We start from the raw sequence: 19,589 nt of genomic DNA, 5'->3' as shown, positions 1-19,589 counted from the left end.
AAGGGAAGGTCTGCAAGGGGGACCCAGAGCCTAGGAAGTCTGCTATGAGAAAGGCGTGTTTAATCTCATGCAGTGCATCCTGAGAGAGAGCTCCCTATAAATACATCAAGGATAAGCCCGCAGAAGGAAGAAGTGCTATTTAAGCAGAAGCACAATTTTGGCAGAAGAACTGAGGTGAATAAGCTGGCTGAGAGCATACTGAGGCTGGAAGTAGGAAGACTTCTGAGTTTCCAAGCAGCTGCAGTAGGATTTCTCCTCCGGAACCATTACGGTAAGAGGAATGGCGGCAGAAATGAATTTTGTGATGGCAGAGGGCACTTTTTCAGTCTCTTTCAGAGGGCTGCCTATGACAGCAGGGAAATGAATTCGTCTCAGAGGTCCTTTTCAGCGCTGTACTGCTCGCAGGACTGTAATGTTTGTACTCTACAGCTTTCTATCTTCATTTGAGATTTATCTACTTACTACTCAGCTTTCACACTCACACACCCTATTCCCATGATTATAACCCAAATGAAGGGATGAAAAGGCTCCCTTATGGCTAGTGTTAAGAGCACTAATGCAGATGGTGTGAGTTACAGTGTCCTGTCAGCTTAAACCATTCACATCCTATCTCATGCAGTAAGGAAGAATAAAAATAATGCTGTCTTTAGACTCCTAGAGTGCAGAATACACCATCCTTGACCGACAGCCATCAGAAATAAACAGGAATTTCTATATCAGGTGTTTCTCTCTGTAGCAGAATGATGAAAAGTACTCACCTGCTTTTTCTAGATAGGGAAATGGCTGATGCATTAGACTCCACTTTTGCAAAGATTGAACTTTTCATGGTTATAGGACAAAATCATCTAAGCAGGACTTTGGACATGGAAACCCCCTTTTAATGTAGCAGCGTCTTCATACTACTTTTCTTTTGGAGCTCACTCACATTGCTGTGAAATTACCCCTTCCAACCATTCGCAAACTCTAGATTTTTGTGTAAATTTGCATTACTTTATGGAAAGCCACCTTGACAGCATCCAAAATCCCCCTTGTTTTGGGACATGTATTTCAGTACGGTGATTACTTAGGTTCTCCACACTGCTATAAGTAGAGCATGTGTACACACGTATTTCGAATGACTATTGATTACTCAGAACATGCTCTTTTCTTTGGCGTGTTCAGAAGAGCTACCCTTCCAGCTACATTTGTGCTTTATTGTTCAAGGAACCTCTGGCTTTTTAGTCTGTTGAACTGAAGCGGTTTCTTCTGCATCAGCCAGTCTAGCTCTACTCTCACTATGCAAACTGTAGTGTTTTCCTAAACTTTAAAAGCTAAAACCTGTTGTCATTATGTCAGTCGCTGAGCAAAGCATTGATTTTGCTTGAGAAAAGTGATATTGTTTTTGGAAAGGCAGGCATATATGGCATCACAGCACTTCTCTAATTAAGAAGAGATTGATTTCCTGGGTATAGGCAAATTAGCCAACAGAGTCACCAGGCAGTTTGAAATATATCTCTAGAACTGTAGGCACGAATTCAGAATTAGATAGATTAAAGCAGCTGTTGAGATGTGTTTTCTGGCCTTCAAGCAAGATTTTGCTGAGATGTGGGCAACATGAGAAGAAAAAGCAAGAAGATGTATTGCCCTCTGTGATAATTAAAGGCTGCTTCTTCAGCCTAGCTCCAGTAAATTTCTCTAATAATTCGTTATGACGTGCCAAAACACACAAATACGGGTAGCTATTTGACAGAAAAACATGACTTACCAGTTACAATAGCTCTATGGGGTTTAATGACTGGAATACATGAGATAACTCAGGGGGTTGATGCTGGCATGGAGAGAGGCTCATTGAAAAGCTGGACCGTGAGAAATTTAGGGCCTGTAGGATGGTCTCATTCAAAAAAGCAAAACAACAAACCACCTCTTCTGGGGGAAAAGCTGCTAAATAAAACTAACTGCAAGAAAATGTCATGTTATAAAATCATCTCAGAAAGAAAAAGAAAATGGAAAAAAAAATCTTATAGATGGAAACTAGCTGGGTGAAGAAACCAGTGTTTCCATATTATGTGCTTTTACAAACAAGGTGGTACAAATTAGAAAGGGAAATTCAAGATTTACTTGGCTAAAATAGCTAAGAAAGGGAAGAGAGCTCCTAATTAGTGCTAAATTTGTAACACCCAAGAGAGTCTGTTCCCCCTTTCTATTAATTTGCTAATAGCTGAATTGAAGGGAGTTCCCATTCCCTGTGTGGAACCACTACCACTTTGCAGCACTGATCACTGCCTCCCTTGGCTTGAGGGCCCTCAATTCCCAGCCCTTCTCAGTGAGGACACTAGAATAATGTCTTTGGATGCTGAAAAGCAAGCTCAGGAGGAAACTACAAACATTTTGCGCTGGAATAATAAATAAAAAAGTTCATCCAGCATTTTTGGAGGCAGAGTCACTATGAGTCACTTTGCGTCTTCTCAGAAGTTTCTCACCTTGAAGATGAAGGGAAGAGGAGAGAACAGAGTGAGGCGACCAAGCACACTAGGGGCTGCAACCACCCTTTCATAACCAGGAGCTCAGAGCATATTACTGATGAGGAAGTCTCATGGCCACAGCATTAAACCTACCTGGAGAGGACTTTGTGTGGCACATTCTGCCAAAATTTACACTTCTGGTTCCAGTTGCAGGGACTTGGAGAAGCTGAAAATTCTTTGCCTCCAATTTCTCTTTGTTTCCCTTTAGTTTTTCCCTTTTGTAGATAAAATAGGAAATGTACACTGTGTCCTTTGACCAGAACTGCTTGACTCCATATTTGTGAGAGTCTTGAAATAAAATAAACCCAGACCGTGAGAGGGTTGAATTATAAAGCATTGGAACAGGCTGCATAGGGAAGTGCAGGAGTCACTGTCCCTGACAGTGCTGAAGAAATGTATGGATGAGGTGCTTAGGGATATGGTTGGGCAGGCATGGTGGTGATACCTGTCCATACAGTTGGACTCGAGGATCCTGAGGGTCTTTTCCATCAATAATGATGATTCAATAGTTTCCTCCCAGTGCATCTCAGTGGCACAGCAAGCTCTTGGGGGCAGCAACGAGTCAAAGCACCTTCAGCCCAGAGGCCTCACACCAGAGAGGCATCAGGGAGGAGGGTATAAAAGAGAACAGGTAGCAGCTGGGGGGCTTTTTTGAGGGGGGAGGGGGCAGAGGGGACTGGACTTAACTGGACTTGACTTGGTTGCCCTAGGAGAAAGTGACCTGGACCCATGAGCGTGGCTCAATCTGAAGATGGATTGTGTGGTTTGGGTGGAGAAGTGATGGTGATGGCCAGCTTTGGTGGATTTCTGTGGTTGTGTGGTGGTGAGCTGAAGTGTTGGAGATTGCCGCTGAGGTGAAGTACTGCTCTTTTATTTTATTTCCAGATGTCCTTGAAAAATACTGACACAAATAAATACTGGTAGTTAACTTTTCCTGTCTTCTTAAGCAAAGCATGAAAGAAGATAGTCAGGAGATTTCTGGCTATGTAATAGCTCCTCCTCTTTTTTTCTTTCTTTCTAGAAAAGGTAGTTGATATGAGAGGGCCTGATTGAATAGCAAACACCTGAGTGCCTTGACAAAGAGGTTAACCATGTTGGTTGCCCTCATCTTGATTGTCATCAAGTGGTAACTCAGGTAACTGTTGGGCTGAGGCTGGGTGCACTAGGGTGCAACATTCTGCAGGATTTGGAGCTGTGCTGTTTGGTGCAGAAGCAAGGATGCTTGAGGGTGCTCTATGGCACACCTCTGGATGCAGGGGTTTCTAGGCATGTTATTTGCAAGAAATAGCTTTACAAGGTGAAGTGGGTCGTGCAGGTGTTTCAGGAGGTGCTTAAGCACAAACCTTCCTCTTTTCTTGGTTTCTTCTTGACCTTCCTCTCTTCTTGGTTTCTTCTTGAGGGGAGGAAAATGGAGTGTGTGGAAAAATGACTCAGCCGGCTTTGTGCGGGAGGGAATGCCGGAGGCTGCTGCTTTGCACGCTGCAATAAATTAGCACCGGAGATGGCTCAGAGGACAACGTGTGCCTGGAGGATGTGCAGCGCTAAGGAGCACGCAGTGGTTGCTCTTGCTCTCCGTGTGCAAGTTCTGCTTGCAGGAATGTAAGAGGACATAGTCCTGCACCCTGGCTCCCAAGGCTGGCTTCTCTCCTTGGTAAGTGGTGGGACAGCTGGCTGGACTCCTGGTTAAGAAGGAATAATGTGCAACACCAGCAGGATGCTGTAATTCCCCAGAGATGGCACTCACTGCTCTGTGCTTTGGTTACCTGTTGGTACATGGGAGCCTTCATGCCAACCACGGTGGAAGCACAACCAGGTGTTAGGGTGTCACAAGGGGACCTGGGACCCTCGATTCATAAAAACAGGCAACACCTGTGTCTGGGGCAGTGGTTTCTGAAGCTGTACAGTCTAGTCCTCTAGATGCAAAGCTATATAGACCATTTTTGAGAAATGGCCTTTGATGTGCGCTTTTAATCAAGATTTGAGTTTGGTCTGTTTTTTTTTTTTTTTTTTTTTTTTAAACTCAAATGAAAGGATTAAACATATTTCTTCCAGTAAATTTCTAGTGAGCCATAGGTATGTGCCAGATGATAGCCTAATGGAATGTAAAATAACTGATTAGTTGGAAAACAGCTGATGTACTGGAAACATGAAGACTTAACACTATTTTTAAAACCTTCTGGAATAAGAGAGCAACCAAGAGGCTTATTGTGGTGGAGAGGAAGAGAAATATAGCTTGTCTCCTCTGAGAGGCTTAGCTGCCTTTCCCTTGGTAGCCAGAAGTCAGGACAGTAAAGCTTCCCTCTTGAATTTATTTGTTTTAATTAAACTGTTTTAGACTGAGATTTAAGCCTGGATGTGTTCAAACCCAAATGTCTGTGCCTGGAAGCAACATGCCGTGATGAAGCTTCTTGCAGTCTCTTACTCTAGCTTCAAGTGCTCTGACATCTCCCTGCTTTCAAGGAAAGGACAGAGTTCTGCCTGCGGTATCTGATGTGAGCAGTAAAGGTTGAATCCTCACCTCCTCTTGAAATCTGCCCCCATGCACCTTGTTAACTTTATAATATGGTCCTCTAGAAATGAGCAGTAGTATTCAAAAGCTTTCCCAGTGTATTTAGACCTAGTGCTTGAACTTGCAACTGCTTGTGTATGGACTATTCCCATACCTGTGAACTGGAGAGGTTCCAAAACACTGTGCCAAAATGTAAGGAGTTGGCTTAAAACCTGTAAGTCTGTATCTCTTAAGAAGCCTTGAGAGGGAAATGGAGAAAATGTTTTCTCTAAAACCTAGACATATATTTAAATCTTATGGTAGATTGACTAGCAGATGCTTCATTAGCTTTTAAATCCCTGCTGAGTCTCACTCCTGTTAACTTCCAGCTGCCCATTTCTGGAAAACAGTGCTCAACTGATGGCTACTCATTTCTTTCATAACTTCATCAACTTTCAAAACCTTGAGGAAGGACAGCTTAAGAAATCTCTTTTGGACTTTGCCTTGACTATAGCATGACAAAAGATGTTCAGAGCAGAAGGTTTATATTTCTCATGGCTGATGCAGTCAAATCTGTCCTACAAAAGGCTGGCATTTTGGGTTAGTAACGGCCAGGATGGGAGTAACAACATTTGAACATTTTTATCTGCTGAAGTCAAATGCAGGTCTCAGCTTTGCTGTGTGCAATAGGCACACGTGTACTTGTCTGAGCCCTGCTTTGCTTCGTGTTTCTGATGGGGTTTGCTGTATGACTCAGGGTAGCAGATGCCTGCAGTAATTGCTTACCTTCCTGGGCCCTGCTGTGCATGTAAACACTGATGGGATTAGGATTTTAAATTGTAGAACCTCAGGATGGGCTTAGGTTTTAGAGTAGCATGTGCTGCTGTAGTGATGGTTAGTGGCCAAGAGGCAGTAGCAGCTTCCAGCGTGGGCCAGAGCTGCTGGGTGATGCTGCAGCAGGTGGATGTGAGCTGAAGATGATCTTTTTTTTTAGCACTTACAGCCCATCTCTTGGGAAGCTGCTGAGCATTTCTGTAGGTGATATGTTCTCACCTGCAGTGCAAGTGGGGCAGGGCAGATGCTCCCCTGGGGACCTGCTGCAAGCAGAGCCTGTGGCTGGCGCGGGAATCCTGACAGCAGCATGTGGATCTTGCCCTGCAACATCCTGTGTGACAGCTTTGCAAGAGCTTTTCAATGGGTTCCTTTAAATAACAGCTTTTGGCAAACTCTTGTCATTTTGATACTTTCAGTCCTACAAAAAGCAGTGCTTGGAAATTAAAAAAAAAAAAAAAAAAAAAATGGCTGCAAATAACAAACTTAGCTGAAATACCCCAGCCTTGCTCTGCCAAGGTCTCCCTGTGCAGGGAACGGGGTAGTGCTGGTGAAGAACCTTCTGCTGGGGGGAGGACAGGGGAGCTGCCTACACTGAGCAGTTTGGGTCAGTGCTCCTTGCTGGTGGGCACTGGAGTGCAGAAGATGGGCTTGGGCTCTCCACGTAGCTGTAGGAGAGCAGCTTACGCAGGGATTGTTGCTCCTGAGCTGTCTTGGTTAGTTTTGTGGCCGTGTTCCCAGGGCCAACCTGCAGTTTAGCAGGGCCTGAGGATGCTTGGGAGGCTCCATCTCTGCTGCAAGGTTGACTTGCTCCCACCCTAAGGGCAAGGGTAGGGAAAACACTGCTAGATTTTGGCCAGTGTCAGGCGTGCTGAGACTTTGTGCTTTATGGCTCTAAACAAGCAGTGAGATACCAGCTCAAACACAGCAAAGCTGGTGTGGCTGGAGCTGTGGACTGTTCTCCCTGAGAACAGCTACCAGGCTGTGGGAGTTGTTTTCATTCCGAAATGAATGCTTGAGCACACTGACTTTTTATTTTTATTTTTCTCCTCTCCTGTTGTGGCAACTCCAATCGCTTTCCAGTTGTGGAGACCCTTCTTTACGGCATTATCCCATTCCCAGAGCTGGTTCACCCGCTGCTCCTGTTCTTAGGTTACCACAGCAGAATTTTAACCCACTGGCATTGCTGAAATGATCGAACTCTGCCTTGCACTGCATGCTGCTGGAAAGCTGGGGAACGCTGGCCCTGCACATGGTGGCACGGAGAAGGCGGGCAGGCCACACCAGGCAAGTGACACCTTCCTGCTCGCCAGGCCCAGCCAGGGCGTTTTACCCCTGGGAATTACCCCTTCCTGCCTGCAGGAAGTTACGGTGCTGGGTTTGCTCCCGCTGCCTTGTCTGCCTGAGCCGGGGAAGGGAGAGGCTGTCAGCAGTGGCTTGCTCAGCCCATTACAGGGACGCGGATTCCCAGTGCTGACCCAAATCTAGGCTAGTTTTCAGAAATTAATAGGTAAGGAGGAGGGGGGGGGAAAAGAAAGCAAAGCATAGGTTTGTTAAGCTCCTGCAGGGATTTGGAGTTTCCCAGCACGATTCTGCTAGCACCAAGGGACAAAGGAGATAAAGTTATTAGAGGCCAAGTTTTTAGCACAAGCCTTCTCTTAAGCACCAATTCAAAACAGAGCGTTGCTTGTCAAGCTGCGAGACACTGAGTATATCCACCTGTCTTGAGCCTATTTGGAGGACAAGACAAATACCACCACTTAAGAGGCAGCGTATTGGTTTTCATCCTTATTCAGGTTTACTGCAAGGTTCTTGTATTTAATAATATTTATGGCAGCACTTAAATGCTGCCGGGAAAGAGGAGCGCTTGGCCGAGCAGGATTTTGCTCAGGGTTACTAGGCTCACTGGGGCTAATCCCTGCTAGCATTATACCTCATCCGACAGTTGCCAAGGAGACAGGAATAATCTCAGCGAGGCGAGATATGCGAGAAGGGTATTTATGGGCATTTCCCTAACGAGGTTGCTGGAACGCACCAAAAGTTGTTATTTCTGCATCTTTGAAGTATCATCTCTTGCATGGTCAGTATAGGGGACGTGCTGGGGTGGAAGGCAAAAACCTCTGCTGTATCAAGGCAGCACCTACTTCAGATAACCTTGAGGTTTACACTGCCTGTATTGAGCCTTTTGCTCAGGGCCAGACACGGTGCTCGCAGTGTGTTAGACTCTGCCTGTCCGTCTAAGCTCTGCTGTGCCTGCTCAGCAAGCCGTGTGTTCACAAAGGAGTTGTTCTTGGCGGTGCTGACCCAAACTTACCGTGCACCTCCCTCATCTGCCTGCAGTCCTCCTGCTAATGCGCTGCATGCAAAGCAACAAGAGAGGGAAGAGGAGGGAAAGGAGCATGTATACAGCACGTATAGGCCCCTGCATTTGGAAACTTTGTGCTTTGGAAACTGCCTTTTGGAGTTTCTTCCCTCTCTGTGTCCAGGTGGGATGACCCTGGGTGCTGGTGGCACATTTCTGGTCCTGCAGGAAGGGTTAATGCTGCATGGGCAGGCGGCATGTGATCTCAGCTGGGTTTTAGGCAGATTAGGGACCTCCCTGACCTGGAGTGGTTTATAGCCCTGTGCTCAAGGGGATTAGGAAGACCAGGAGAGCCAGTATCTTCATGTGAACAAGCCTGTGTGGCTGGTGGAGGCTCCTTTCAGCTCTGTTTTGCCAGGGAAAGTGGCAAAAGGGGAAGGGGCAGGGATGGATAAGGCTCGGGAACCAGGGGGCACAGTCTCGTGCTGGGCAAATGTCCCCTCCTTGAATTAAAGAGAAGCTGCAGCCTGTAGAGCAGGTCTGCCTGTCTCCTTCCCTCTCCCCAGGGATCGGGGATCTCCCCAGGGATTTGGTCTTTTTAGTCTGTGATAATTTCTTTAGAGAAGGTGGAAAAGAAATGAAGGAAACTTGGATCTTCCAAGTTTCCAAAGCCTGGTGTGAATGACTGCCCTGGAGGGCAGGTTGCTGGGAGCTGGCTTGCTGCAGGCAGATGCAGCTCATGATTTTGCCATTAATATAAGCAAACAGCTCTGAGCTGCTGGGTCAGGTAGCAGAGGAGGCCTCTTTAAACGCAGCAAATTGTCCTGTTAATCCTCTGCATGTGGGTTAGGAGGAGACTTAGATTATGCACACCAGTGGTGGTGACCTGGGTTCGGGTTTCTGCAGCAGCACCTGCCTCCCCTTCAAGTGGTTCAAAGTGTTACAGGGTTCCTGAGCTGCTCATGCTGGTTAGTCAAGAAAGGAGCCAGCAAGCAGCAGTTCTGCCTCCCTGCCTTCCTGGCAGTGCTCCATTTTCAGGAAATAAATCTCTTGATTAGAGGCAAAAACTGTAGAAATCATGTGAGCTATGCAATTCCTGTGCACCTTCGCAGCTGATTGAATGTCAGTAGGAAAATGTCACGTTGTTCATAAGGCTGAGGAAACCTGAAGTGACTATGTTTGCTAAAATCTGGAAGCATTCAGCTGCATACAGACAAATCTGCAGCGAAGTTAAGATGCAGGTCAGCTGCAAAGCCTGCAACCTTTAAGATCACTCATTGCTTTTGAGCATTTCTTCAGGCTTCTCTGCCTTTTTTCTCTATTATCTAGAAATAGTAAGAAGACCTGACCTGACATTACTGGAAATGTGGCTTGTGTAAAAGATAGAGTAACCTCAGAAAGCCTCTTTCAGCTTTAATTTTACTGTAATTTTTCACACCAGGCAAAATATCGCCAGCCTTTCCTGACTGGTGACTCCCTGACCATTCCTGAAAGTGACTTTTGGAAACCCTGCAGCTCCCCAATCTCTACTCTACTGGGCAAACCTCACAGCTGTGACTGCTTCTCTTAATGCCTCATTTTTATCCTGTCACTTGAGCACTGTCCTCTACCTAGATGATGTGGAGAACAAAACTTAACTTTTACAAAAACAGATTCTTCCCGGACGCGTTTTTCCCTGTGCTGCTACACTTCAGTATGGGATCTAGCTCCCTAAATTCCTAATTGCATTTTAAACAGACTTGTCCATGTCCTGCAGTGGGCAGCTTCCTAGCATTGCAATCGGATCTGGCAAAAAGAGACTTCCAGGCTATGGTCTATCTACTGAAAAGAGTTTAGGAAAAGCCATCCTATTTTAAAAAGGGATTCAGAAAAGCTTTTATTACAAGGTGTGCAAATGCTATAGACCAGAATGTCTTTAAAGATCAAATGTTTTTAATTGAGGAATTTTTTTCGCCCATGTAGATATTTGCAATGCCTTGAGTGTTGTGTAGCTGTGGCTCTAGCAAGCAATGCAGTGGCTGGATGCAAACACCTTCTGTGTCCTACTTTCTGGAATCTCCTGGAGGAAGTGTTTACAGCAAGTGTGAATAAGCAGAAATACTTTCAAAAAAGCCTTTTGGCCCCCATCTCCCTACCTCTGAGCTACTGTGTAATAACCAGCTTCTGCACCGTTTCAAGTGGCTAGTTCATTTGGGTCCTGTTTTTGATGCTTAAGTGAAGGCAAGAGGGGGTTAGTTCTCCTAGCTTTGGATTTCCTCATCCTAGAAGAGATTTCATGGGACTTTTGGTCCCATGCTCGCTTCCTGATTGTTCTTGGATGGTGTTTCCAATCTTTCCAGGCCAAAGCCTTGTGGAAGCTCCCAAGATCTGCTCCAGCGTTACTTGCCAGCGGTGACAGCTGTGCTGTGTGGGCAGCCCTGGCTGACGTGCAGGAAGCAGCATGAGATGATGGGAGATGCAGCAGTTAGCACTGATGGGGTTATCCCAGCCCATCCTGGCCAGCGTTCCTGCCTCACCGCTGGGATGAGGCAGGAGGCTCTGGGGGCACCTCATGTGGCTGGATGTCTCTGCTCCTGCCCAGGTCCACTGCTTATAAGGGCACGGTTTTAAGAAAGGACTAAAGTGTTTATCATCCCCCTGCAGTTGCTGCCATGGTTCATTGCAGTGCTGCGGACCACTAGGCAGGGGGATCTCCTGTGTGCACTGGTGGTTTTCGGTGAGGGACCTGGAGGGGGACGAAGCGGAGCACGGAGAGACGCGCCCGGGGGTGGGGGACGATGCCCGGCTGGCCGCCGCGCGCGTCACCAGTGCGTCTCCCCGCGCGTCCCCCGCCTGTCACGGCATCACGAGCAGCGGAAGGAATCGCAGCTGGTCGCCACAGCAACATCAGCAGCTGGGGTAGCGCGCTGTGCCGTCGCCTAGCAACCGGCGAGGGTCCCCGGGGATGGTGGGGACCACGTCCATCCGCTGGGGTCCCATCCGACCCTGAGATGCAGCAGCTGCTCTGCTTCCTGTGGACAGGGATGTGTGCAGCCCTGCTACCTTCAGGGCAAGGCGCTATATACGTTTTTTTTTTGAGCGGATGTTTCCTCTCTCCTTGGAGGAGGCTTGGCAAGGATCATTTAGGTGATGTGTTGTGCAGGACGCGCGTGTGAACCTCTGCAGCTCCAGTAAATGCTTCCAGCCCTGTGAGACTCAGAGGCGATTTAGACCAAATAAAGCAGAATCCAGCACAGCGGCTGATCTGCGCCCAGCGCACAGGGCTGCTCCCAGGGGACTGGCACCTGGGGACTCCTCTCCTTAGAGAAACTGCAGTGCCGGGGCCTGGCTTCCAAACCTGCCCTCGGGCTTCCGTGAGCAACTGCAGGAGCGAGGAGCAGGAGGAGGCTTGTACTAAGCATCTGTGCAGGTCTAATAAGGAATCAAAGGCAATTAGGCTTGCTCACCATGTAATGGCTACAGAGCTCTGGAGTGGCAAAAGGAGTGGATCTTGCGCAGCGCGCTGGTCCTAATAACCCTATATGCAAAACCCAGGTTTAGAGCTGGTCATAGAGCCAAGAAACCATTTGGAGCAGCTCTTCAAGACAGTCAGGGATAACAGAGTCCTCCTTCCTCGGAGCACTGTGTTAAGCACAAAGTATCACTTTGCCTCCAAAATCAGTTTGGTGCTCGCACTGTAACATGTCCAGTCCTTTCTAGGATAAGGAAAACGCTGCTTTTGGATCAAGCAGACTGGTTTCAGGTGCCTGGTGAATACAAGGACTTGGAGACTGAAGCATCTGCTGAGGGAGCCACCACTGCCATCTCCTCCCTGAGCACCAAAGAGCTATTTCAGCCATGTGTGATGACACTTCCTTCTGCTGCCAAAACCAGCTTTCCGTTGCAAAAACTCTGGAGCCCGACAGCGTCATAGAGCCTCTCCGTGCGCTCGAAGCGGGGCAGGCTGCATCCCCACCGTGGGGCGGGCAGCCACCGGCGGCAGGAAGTGTGTGGGAAAAACCATCTGCTAGCGGGGCCAGCGGGAATGTCTCTTCTCCTTCGCTTCCCGACAGAGCAGCGATGTTTCCTCTTCCCAGGGAAAGGGCTGCAAGCAGTTACCTGTGCTAGGTGCCCTGCAAGGCCCGAGGGAGCAGGACCTGCTGCTGGGTGCTGCTCTTTCTTCCCCATCTCCTTAACTTAAAAGGATGGAAAACGTAGGATTTTTCTTTTCCAAACAGGGAAACAAAACAGGTGGCAGAAAAGCTGCAATGGAGCTAGAAGCAGAACGCAGACGTGATAACTTCCAAGGCACTGCTTTTATAGCCAAGCTGTGCTTTCTCTCCCGTGTTTCACCTCCGAGCCCGGTGGGAAGGGCGGGTTGTACCTGGTGTGCTGCCCACTGGGTGCTCTGCTGCTCTCCCAGGCAAAACGGGAGCCCTGGTTGCTGTGGGTGCTACTGTGTGTCCTGCTCTGCGGGCACGGGAGTGAATCCAACGTGCAGAGGGGATTAAGGCACCAAACAGAAAATTGAAAAATAAGGTCCGGGTGGGCACGTTAAGCTTGATCTTTAGTCTGCATCTTGTCGCTCAGCAAGCTCGCAATCCAGCCCGTTATCTTCAATGCTGTTTTACACTGTGTTTAGCCCTGGGCAGACCATGCCAAGGGCCACATTTCACGAAGAGGTGCAGTTCCTTATAGCCTACTTGCTATTAATAGATATGCACAGTACTCCTATATCATCTCATCTGAAGACCTCAAATCATTTTGCAGACCTTATTTTAGCCTCTTGGCAACTCTGAGGTGAGACACTTATCCCTGTTTTTAGAGATGGAATAAACTTAAAATCCCCATCCTTCAGCCTTAGCAGCCTCTGCCAGGATGGGCTGTGGATTTTCAGGCGTGTGTTTTAATTGCAAAGCAGTGCTTTGTGTCCCTGGCCTGTGGCTGGCGGCGTGAGGGAGGGTCTGTTTGTCTTGTGTAGGGGCTGTGCTTAGACTGGAAGAAAAAGCTGGTGGGATAGAGCCTGCGTAGCTAAGGAAAGCAGGATTACAGAAAAGTCCTCAGGTCTGGCTGTTTAATTAGGTAGCAGAAGAGTATAAAGGCAGCAGGAGAGGGGAGGGTGGGATGAAGGAGGTGGGAGATGCTTCCCTTCCAAGGTTGTGTTGCTTTGGGGAGTAGCAGGAGCCTGGGGATGCTGGAAGGAGCAGGGAACAACAGAGGTGCTGGCTGGTGAGGTCAAGAGCAGCGTTTGACATAGTACCTGGTGCCAAGGGAATGTCTCTGCTGGGAAGAGATGCTGAGGTATTGTGAAACTGGGCCACAAGGCATTAATTGTTTAAAGTAAAACTTAGGCACTAGACCTTTAAATTTTGATTTCTATCTCATCCACGTAGCTCTATCCGACCTTGCTGTTTATTGGAAGTCTAAGCAGTAAAAGGAGTCAGAACTGTGGAGGTCACTGAGGTTTGAGCACCACCACCTCAAGCAGTAGACACACAACTGCTTTGGGGTAAAATACCAGGCAAATAGGACTGTGGTTGCACTGCTGAGCAGCAGCAAGTGTGGAATTCAAACACTTGCTGTGAGCCACTACCCAAGCGTAAGCAAGGTCATGTTTTTAAAAGCCTCAGTTTAACCTTAAGTGATCCCCAAAAAGCCATTCCCAGTTTGCTTCCAACTTGCCCAGATTGTCATGTCTTTGGGAAGCTCTTTCCCATGTCCGGTGTCTTTTTTTTTCCTTATTTTTTTTCTTTTTTTGTCAGAGTGACCAGGAGGCCTTGGAGAGGGGATGAACTTGCCCAGGGAACCCTGGTGAGTGTAAGCTACTCTCTCTACCCATCTGCACATTAGGGGGATGACCATCCCCTTCCCAAACTTCAGTATGAGGTTGGGGTGCTACAGAAAGGCAGCATCAAGCCTCAACTTTTTTCTTTCTTTCTTTTTTTTTTTTTTTTTCTGTGATGTGGCAAATCTGGAGCCCCAAAGAGGGCCTATTTCTGGCAGCAACAGAGAGTCAAGGGACCAAAACCTGTGCTTGCGCATTGCACACAGGAGGACCCAACCTTGTGGCTCCTTTGCTCAAGGTTTAGCTGTGTGGGCTTCTCAGCAGCTGGGCTGGAAGCAGCTGCTGCACAAGCATCATGTGGGCTTTAAACCACATGGAGCTACCCTCCAAGCAAGCTGCCTGGCCTTCCTCCCTGTTTTCTGGGCTTATATTGGTACCGTGGCATATCTTGTGCTTCCCAGACAGTCATGGAAATCAGCCAAATGCACAGAAAGTCCTTCTGAGGTTACGGAATTTGATGGGAGCAAAGTCCTTAGCCCCAGATACAAACCTGACAACACAGGAGCTCAGACAGAGCCTCATGTCTCTATTGTACATGAGATGCTCTGTCCAGGGAAGAGGTGCAAGACCCCTCTCTCACATCGGCTATGTTTGGGAGATATTGATTTAAAAACACCAATCCACTGTGTGTCTGATTTAGAGGTTTGTTCGGTTTTGGTGGGTTTTTTTTTTGAAGTGTCAGTTAAGGACTGAGTCCACACACTTAGTGACTTGTTCAGGAGCTCACAAGAAAATATATAGCAGAATAAGGAATGATTTCTTCAAGTGTATCTATAGACTATTATATCCCAAAGCTGTTTTCCTCCCCTCCAGCAGAATGGAAAAGCAGCATATCATAAATGAACAGACCTGTACATTTGTGCCATTGTGGAGTTCTCTGGTTTTCATGTTGCAGTTGAGGCCTCGACCCTCCCTTAAGCAGTATCTGCATCAGCGCTGACCAAACCTGGTCTGAAACGTGCTTCCCCTCTCCCATTAGATGTGTCTCTTCAGCATGAGTCTGCATGTGGTGTATTACTTTAGGATATAAAGCTGTTGCGAAAATACTTTCATCTTTTGGAGTAACTGCATTCTCCGTCACAAATATAAAGATTTGTAGTGATTTTAATTCTGGAAGACAGGTTAATTTGTGGGGGAGGAGGCAGCAACCGTTATGTTTTTTCCTGCCAGGGAAAAGCCCTGGTCTGGAAGTGTTCAGTCCATGACACTGATCTGCAGTGGCCTCACTACAAATCCCCTCTTGTGCAGGGGTTGAGTTAAGCTCTTTGCTGAAGTGTGTCTCTCCAAGGAGTTTCTGTAGGTTCTTGCACCACAGGCAAGGTTACCCACAGGGACACACCACTGTGGGTGACAGTTTCGGTTCAAATTAAGAAATGGTAGTCAACAAATATCAAAGAAAGTAGAGAGGGAGCAGAAAAGAGTCATCAACTCTGTTGCAAGGTGGCCTCTTCCTGCATGCTGCATTTGTTTGGCACTTTTGTAAATGAGAAATAGATTTTCCAAGTTGCATTTAGACACCAAAAGTTAAGAAAACTCTGCTGTAAATGACCACCCCATCCACAAAATTTTTGCCAATCAAATGTAGTGCTCTTTAAAGGTGTAAATCTCAGATTAAAGACCACCTGTTGCATAGGGATGCTGGTGTAATTGGAGTGGATTTAGACATGTTTTTTCTCTCTTTAGCAGGAAAGCTTTCCCCCTTGGGCGGTCACCTAGAGCAGCAGTGTCAGCTTCCAAGCTTGCAGCCTGACTCACCCTGCTGAGCTGGTCCAGGAGTCTTTGGTTCTGCTCGGAGAGTTCCTGTACAGCCCGTGTCTTCTCCCGGTCCGCTTCGCGGAGGTGGACCTGCTGTTTCTCCAGCTCATCCTGCAGCTGCTTCACGTCGCTCTCCAGCTCTGAGACGCGGCCTTCCCACTCACCCTCTCGGTTCTCGAAGCGTCGCCTCAGCTCGTGCTTCTCCTGCTCCAGGTGCTGCCATGCAGAGAGGGAAAAGGGTTAGCAAGGGAGCGAGAAACACAAGTGTGGGACCAGGGAGCCTATGCCGTGAGCCTGTGTCACCTCAGGTCACAGGCACTGCATCTGCTTCCCATTTTCGACACTCGGCCTGTCCTTGGGCTCTGTGGTTGAGTGCATTGATTCTGATTTTTTTTTTTAACTGAAACAACTGCCAAAAGTGCAAAGCAGGCGGCATGTCAATAGGCGGAAAATATAGGTCAGGCAGGCCAATGGATTTAGCAGGGACCAGCTTAAATCATGAGCAACCGGTTGGTGGCTGGGTCCTTTAGAGATTGCCTTTCTAGCCACAGGCATGAGAACTGCAGCCTCGTGGAGGAGAGGAAGCCAGAAGCGGCACCTTTCATATGGGTCCGCGTCCTCCCTCCGTTGGCTCCTTCTCTGACCTAATTAGTGGCTGGGTGTTTGACAGCACACAGTGCTGCTATTGTCCCAGGCAGTGCCCTCGTGAAGGGCCACGGCTGCAATGGAGTAATTTCCATAGACATTGCAAATATGTGTGCTTGGAGTTACAGCTCGTTCAGGAAGCGCTGCTGGGTCTGGAGGCACCGCTCTGGGGCAGCAGCGATCTGGGGCAACTGAGGCAGGGGTGGCAGGCTCAGTGAAATGAGGGTTTGATCGAGACAGAGCTGCAAATCAGGTCAAAACAGATCTATCAAAATAGATCCTGTTGGAAAGAAACCTCACTCGGAAGCTCTGAGCTCCCAGGTGGCGGCTGCCAAGGACGCGCGCGCCGCTTCCCGAGGAGGCCTCAATGTGCGGCTCCGACAGCCCTGGGCTGCGCCCGATCCTCCACCTCCTTCCTCTGCTTTGCAAAAGAGGCCAGGACGACTTGTCCCTGCTCGAGTGGCTGAGTCTACCTGCTGCTTGCTCCCTCCTCTCTGCACAGTGGGCCCTGTGAGGGCCCTCCGGAATCTTCCTGTAAGCTGTCTCTTTCTAGAAAACCCATTGAGAAGAGAGCGAAAACAAAAAAAGCAAAAATATTTCCCTGCGTTGCAAGACACTTGAGGAGTGAGGGTGCCCCACGAGCGCGGCAGAGCAGCGTTACCAGCGCCAGCTTTAACCCAATAAGCGGGTGCGCGATCCCAGCTCCGGGAGGGCGCCAGCCGCAGCAGAGCAAGGCAGCCGGGAGCCCAGGGGCGGCAGAGGCAGCCGCGGTTTCAGCCGGAGCAGCAGGCAGAAGACTGTCTCTGCTATCTCGGTGCCTCCCTCAGTGCTAGGCAACGTTTGCTGAGCGCCGGGGCCTTCGCCGTGCGCGAGCTGCAGCTCCAGCCTGCTGCCAGCAGCAGAGCTGCCCGGCCCTCCGCTGCGTGGGGATGTGCTGGGCATGAGGCAGACACTAACTCCGGATCTCCTCAGGTGTAAGAACACCCATCACGGTCCTGTCCTCACGCAGGGCCCTGGGGAACAGATGATACGAGGGGCTGAGGGGATGGAGTCCCTGCTCTGGCAGTGGGGAGGAGCAGCACCAGTGCAGGAGAGGCAAGGAGTGGAATGGGCTGGCTGTGTCTCTCCCACTTGTGCGTGGTGGTGACAGGGCAAAGCGTGGCTCTCGCTGAGGTGTGTATGGGGGAGTCTCGCTTTATGCAGCCTCTTGACTGATTTTTACAGAGAGCTTCTCCTAGAAGGCACTTTCTCCCCAAGAGTAGTTTCCCTGCTGCTTAATGGAGCTGGGTTTGTCTTCACACGCTGGGGAGAGGGCAAAGCGGGGCTCTCCTGAGGCCCTGGGCTCCTCTGCTCAGGCAGGGCAAGTGCAGTGAGGCAGAGAGCAGCCCAGAGCTCATGCTTTAGTCCCTCAGAGCAAAGGCCTTGGAGGAACGTTTAGTCAGAGACGGTGAGTCTGTGCTCGGTAATGGCAGGCGGTACAAATGCTGTAACGCTTCTGCAGCACCCCCCCCAAAACACAGTGTCTTTGGCCATCACCAGCAAGCTGTGTCCCACGTGCTGCCACGTGAAACAGGGACAAGCTGAGGGAGACGGAACCGCCTTTTCTCGGGGTGTGTGGCCATCCTGAGGCAGAGCTGCACAAACAACCCCCAACCAGCAAGAAAACTGGGAGAAAGGCCTCCCATCCTTTCTTATTCCTTCTCTGGCCTTCCCACAGGCTCATTCAGCATCACTACCCCTGGTGCCGCTGCCTCCAGGACCCCACCAAGCTGGTCCCACCAAGGATCCCAGCTGGGGCTGGGCCCAGCGCAGGCACTTGGGCAAGGGCTGCGGCTTCCCTGCCTCCGGGCTCCTTGGGAAACCTTGTCTGCTTCAGTGGCAACTGGAGGAGGCCGGCACTTAATCTGTGCAGCCTGGGATTAGAAGGCTGCCTTTGCAGGGATTAATGCCCAAGTCAGTGAGGTTTTTTGCCTTTTTTTTCCATTTGTTGGTGCCGGATTCTACACAGGGAGTGATGACTCCTATTGGAGCAGCTGCCCTGAAAGCGGGACTTGCTAAGTCAGGAGTAGTAACAAGACGCCAAGACATAGACCAAGGGCCATGTTTATCAAACGCCTCCCTCCACTCCAAGGAACAAAAGAACCCTCTGGCCACACGTGTTGTTTCACCTAAAGTCCTAGGAAGTCACAGTTGTAACCAAAGTACGCTGTGGTCTCCCTTCCAGCTTCACGTTTCACAACCTCCTCCTGGTATCTGAGATGCCAGGAGAGGCAGCTGAGGATGCACCTGGCCTTGCACCTTGCGTTCCCTCACGGCTAGGAAAGGCTGAATCCAGCTTGTGGGGAAAACCTCACTGGCAAACGGGCTTGTGCTGGCTGTGCTGCCTCGAGAACAAACTGAAGCATTTCTCCCTGGGAGATTTTGATCTGATGACTAGTGCTCCTCAATTGGAGCAAATGTCACCTTCACTACTGCCTCAGTCTGAGTAGAAAATGCAGAGAGACATTCCTGCAAAGAGTGGGACAGGTAAGGGGCAGGTGTAACAGCAGAGACAACTCTCTCCTTCAGGAGCAAGGGCTCCTGAAACAAAGGATTTACAGTAATTTCCCAAATCCTTTTGGACTTGCTTGATATCTGACTTCACGCGGAAGGGGCATGGGGACAGGCAGGACTCTGCACAAAGAATTCGGCTAGGGCTGTGACTGCAAGGGGGAATGTTAATCCCAGCTCTCCCTGGCAAGGTGAGAGGCCTTCTCTTTTGTAAGCACAACTCCTTGCCGGGAGGATTAACATGTCACGAGCATCCGTGAGGAGGAAAGCCCGGGCATGGCGGTGACTCCCCCGTGGAGCTGCGCGAGGCAGCTGGCCCACACGAGCCCTCCTGCTTGGGCGAGCTCCGTGCTGGCCGCAAAACCACAAGTCACGGAGCAGCGCGCGCGGCCGCGCTCGCACAGACAGCCCTGGCCGCGCTCCGCGCTCCCGCAGCCGAGGCGGGGGACGCGGCGGGGCCTCACCTCGAGCTTGTCGGTGAGCTCCTTGTGCATCCTCTCGTACTGGCGGCTCATGTCCTGGTTGCGCTCGAGCAGCGCCTTGCCCAGCCGCGCCGCCAGCACCAGGTCCTTCTCCTTCTGCCGGATGAGCGAGAGCAGCTCGGGGTCGCGGGCGGCGGCGGCGGGCGGCGGCTCCGGGGGCTCCCCGGCGGCCGCCAGCAGCGCCAGCTCCTCCTCCAGGGCGAGCTCCAGG

General features: G+C 49.6%; 1 protein-coding gene and 1 long non-coding RNA gene across 2 annotated transcripts in view; one reads left to right on the top strand and one right to left on the bottom strand.

The window, feature by feature from the left end:
- Nucleotides 1-19,468, bottom strand: part of BICDL1 (BICD family like cargo adaptor 1) — a 31,351-nt gene extending 11,883 nt beyond the window's left edge. The window contains exons 1-2 of the mRNA XM_026037832.1: nucleotides 19,361-19,468; nucleotides 15,702-15,917 (exon numbers count right to left, since the gene is read on the bottom strand). Of these exons, the coding sequence (XP_025893617.1) occupies nucleotides 15,702-15,917; nucleotides 19,361-19,411 (267 nt within the window). The 5' untranslated portion in view covers nucleotides 19,412-19,468. The remainder of the gene's footprint in view (nucleotides 1-15,701; nucleotides 15,918-19,360) is intronic.
- On the top strand, nucleotides 3,529-3,936 carry LOC112946086. Its single transcript, XR_003249145.1, has 2 exons — nucleotides 3,529-3,636; nucleotides 3,901-3,936. It is a non-coding gene; the product is annotated as an uncharacterized LOC112946086 (long non-coding RNA).
- Nucleotides 19,469-19,589: the final 121 nt, after the last annotated feature.

The sequence above is a fragment of the Nothoprocta perdicaria genome, unplaced genomic scaffold (genome assembly GCF_003342845.1).
Source record: "Nothoprocta perdicaria isolate Ctin4 unplaced genomic scaffold, notPer1 scaffold_2, whole genome shotgun sequence".
Lineage (NCBI taxonomy): Eukaryota > Metazoa > Chordata > Aves > Tinamiformes > Tinamidae > Nothoprocta > Nothoprocta perdicaria.
This window is presented reverse-complemented; position numbering and strand designations above follow the sequence as displayed.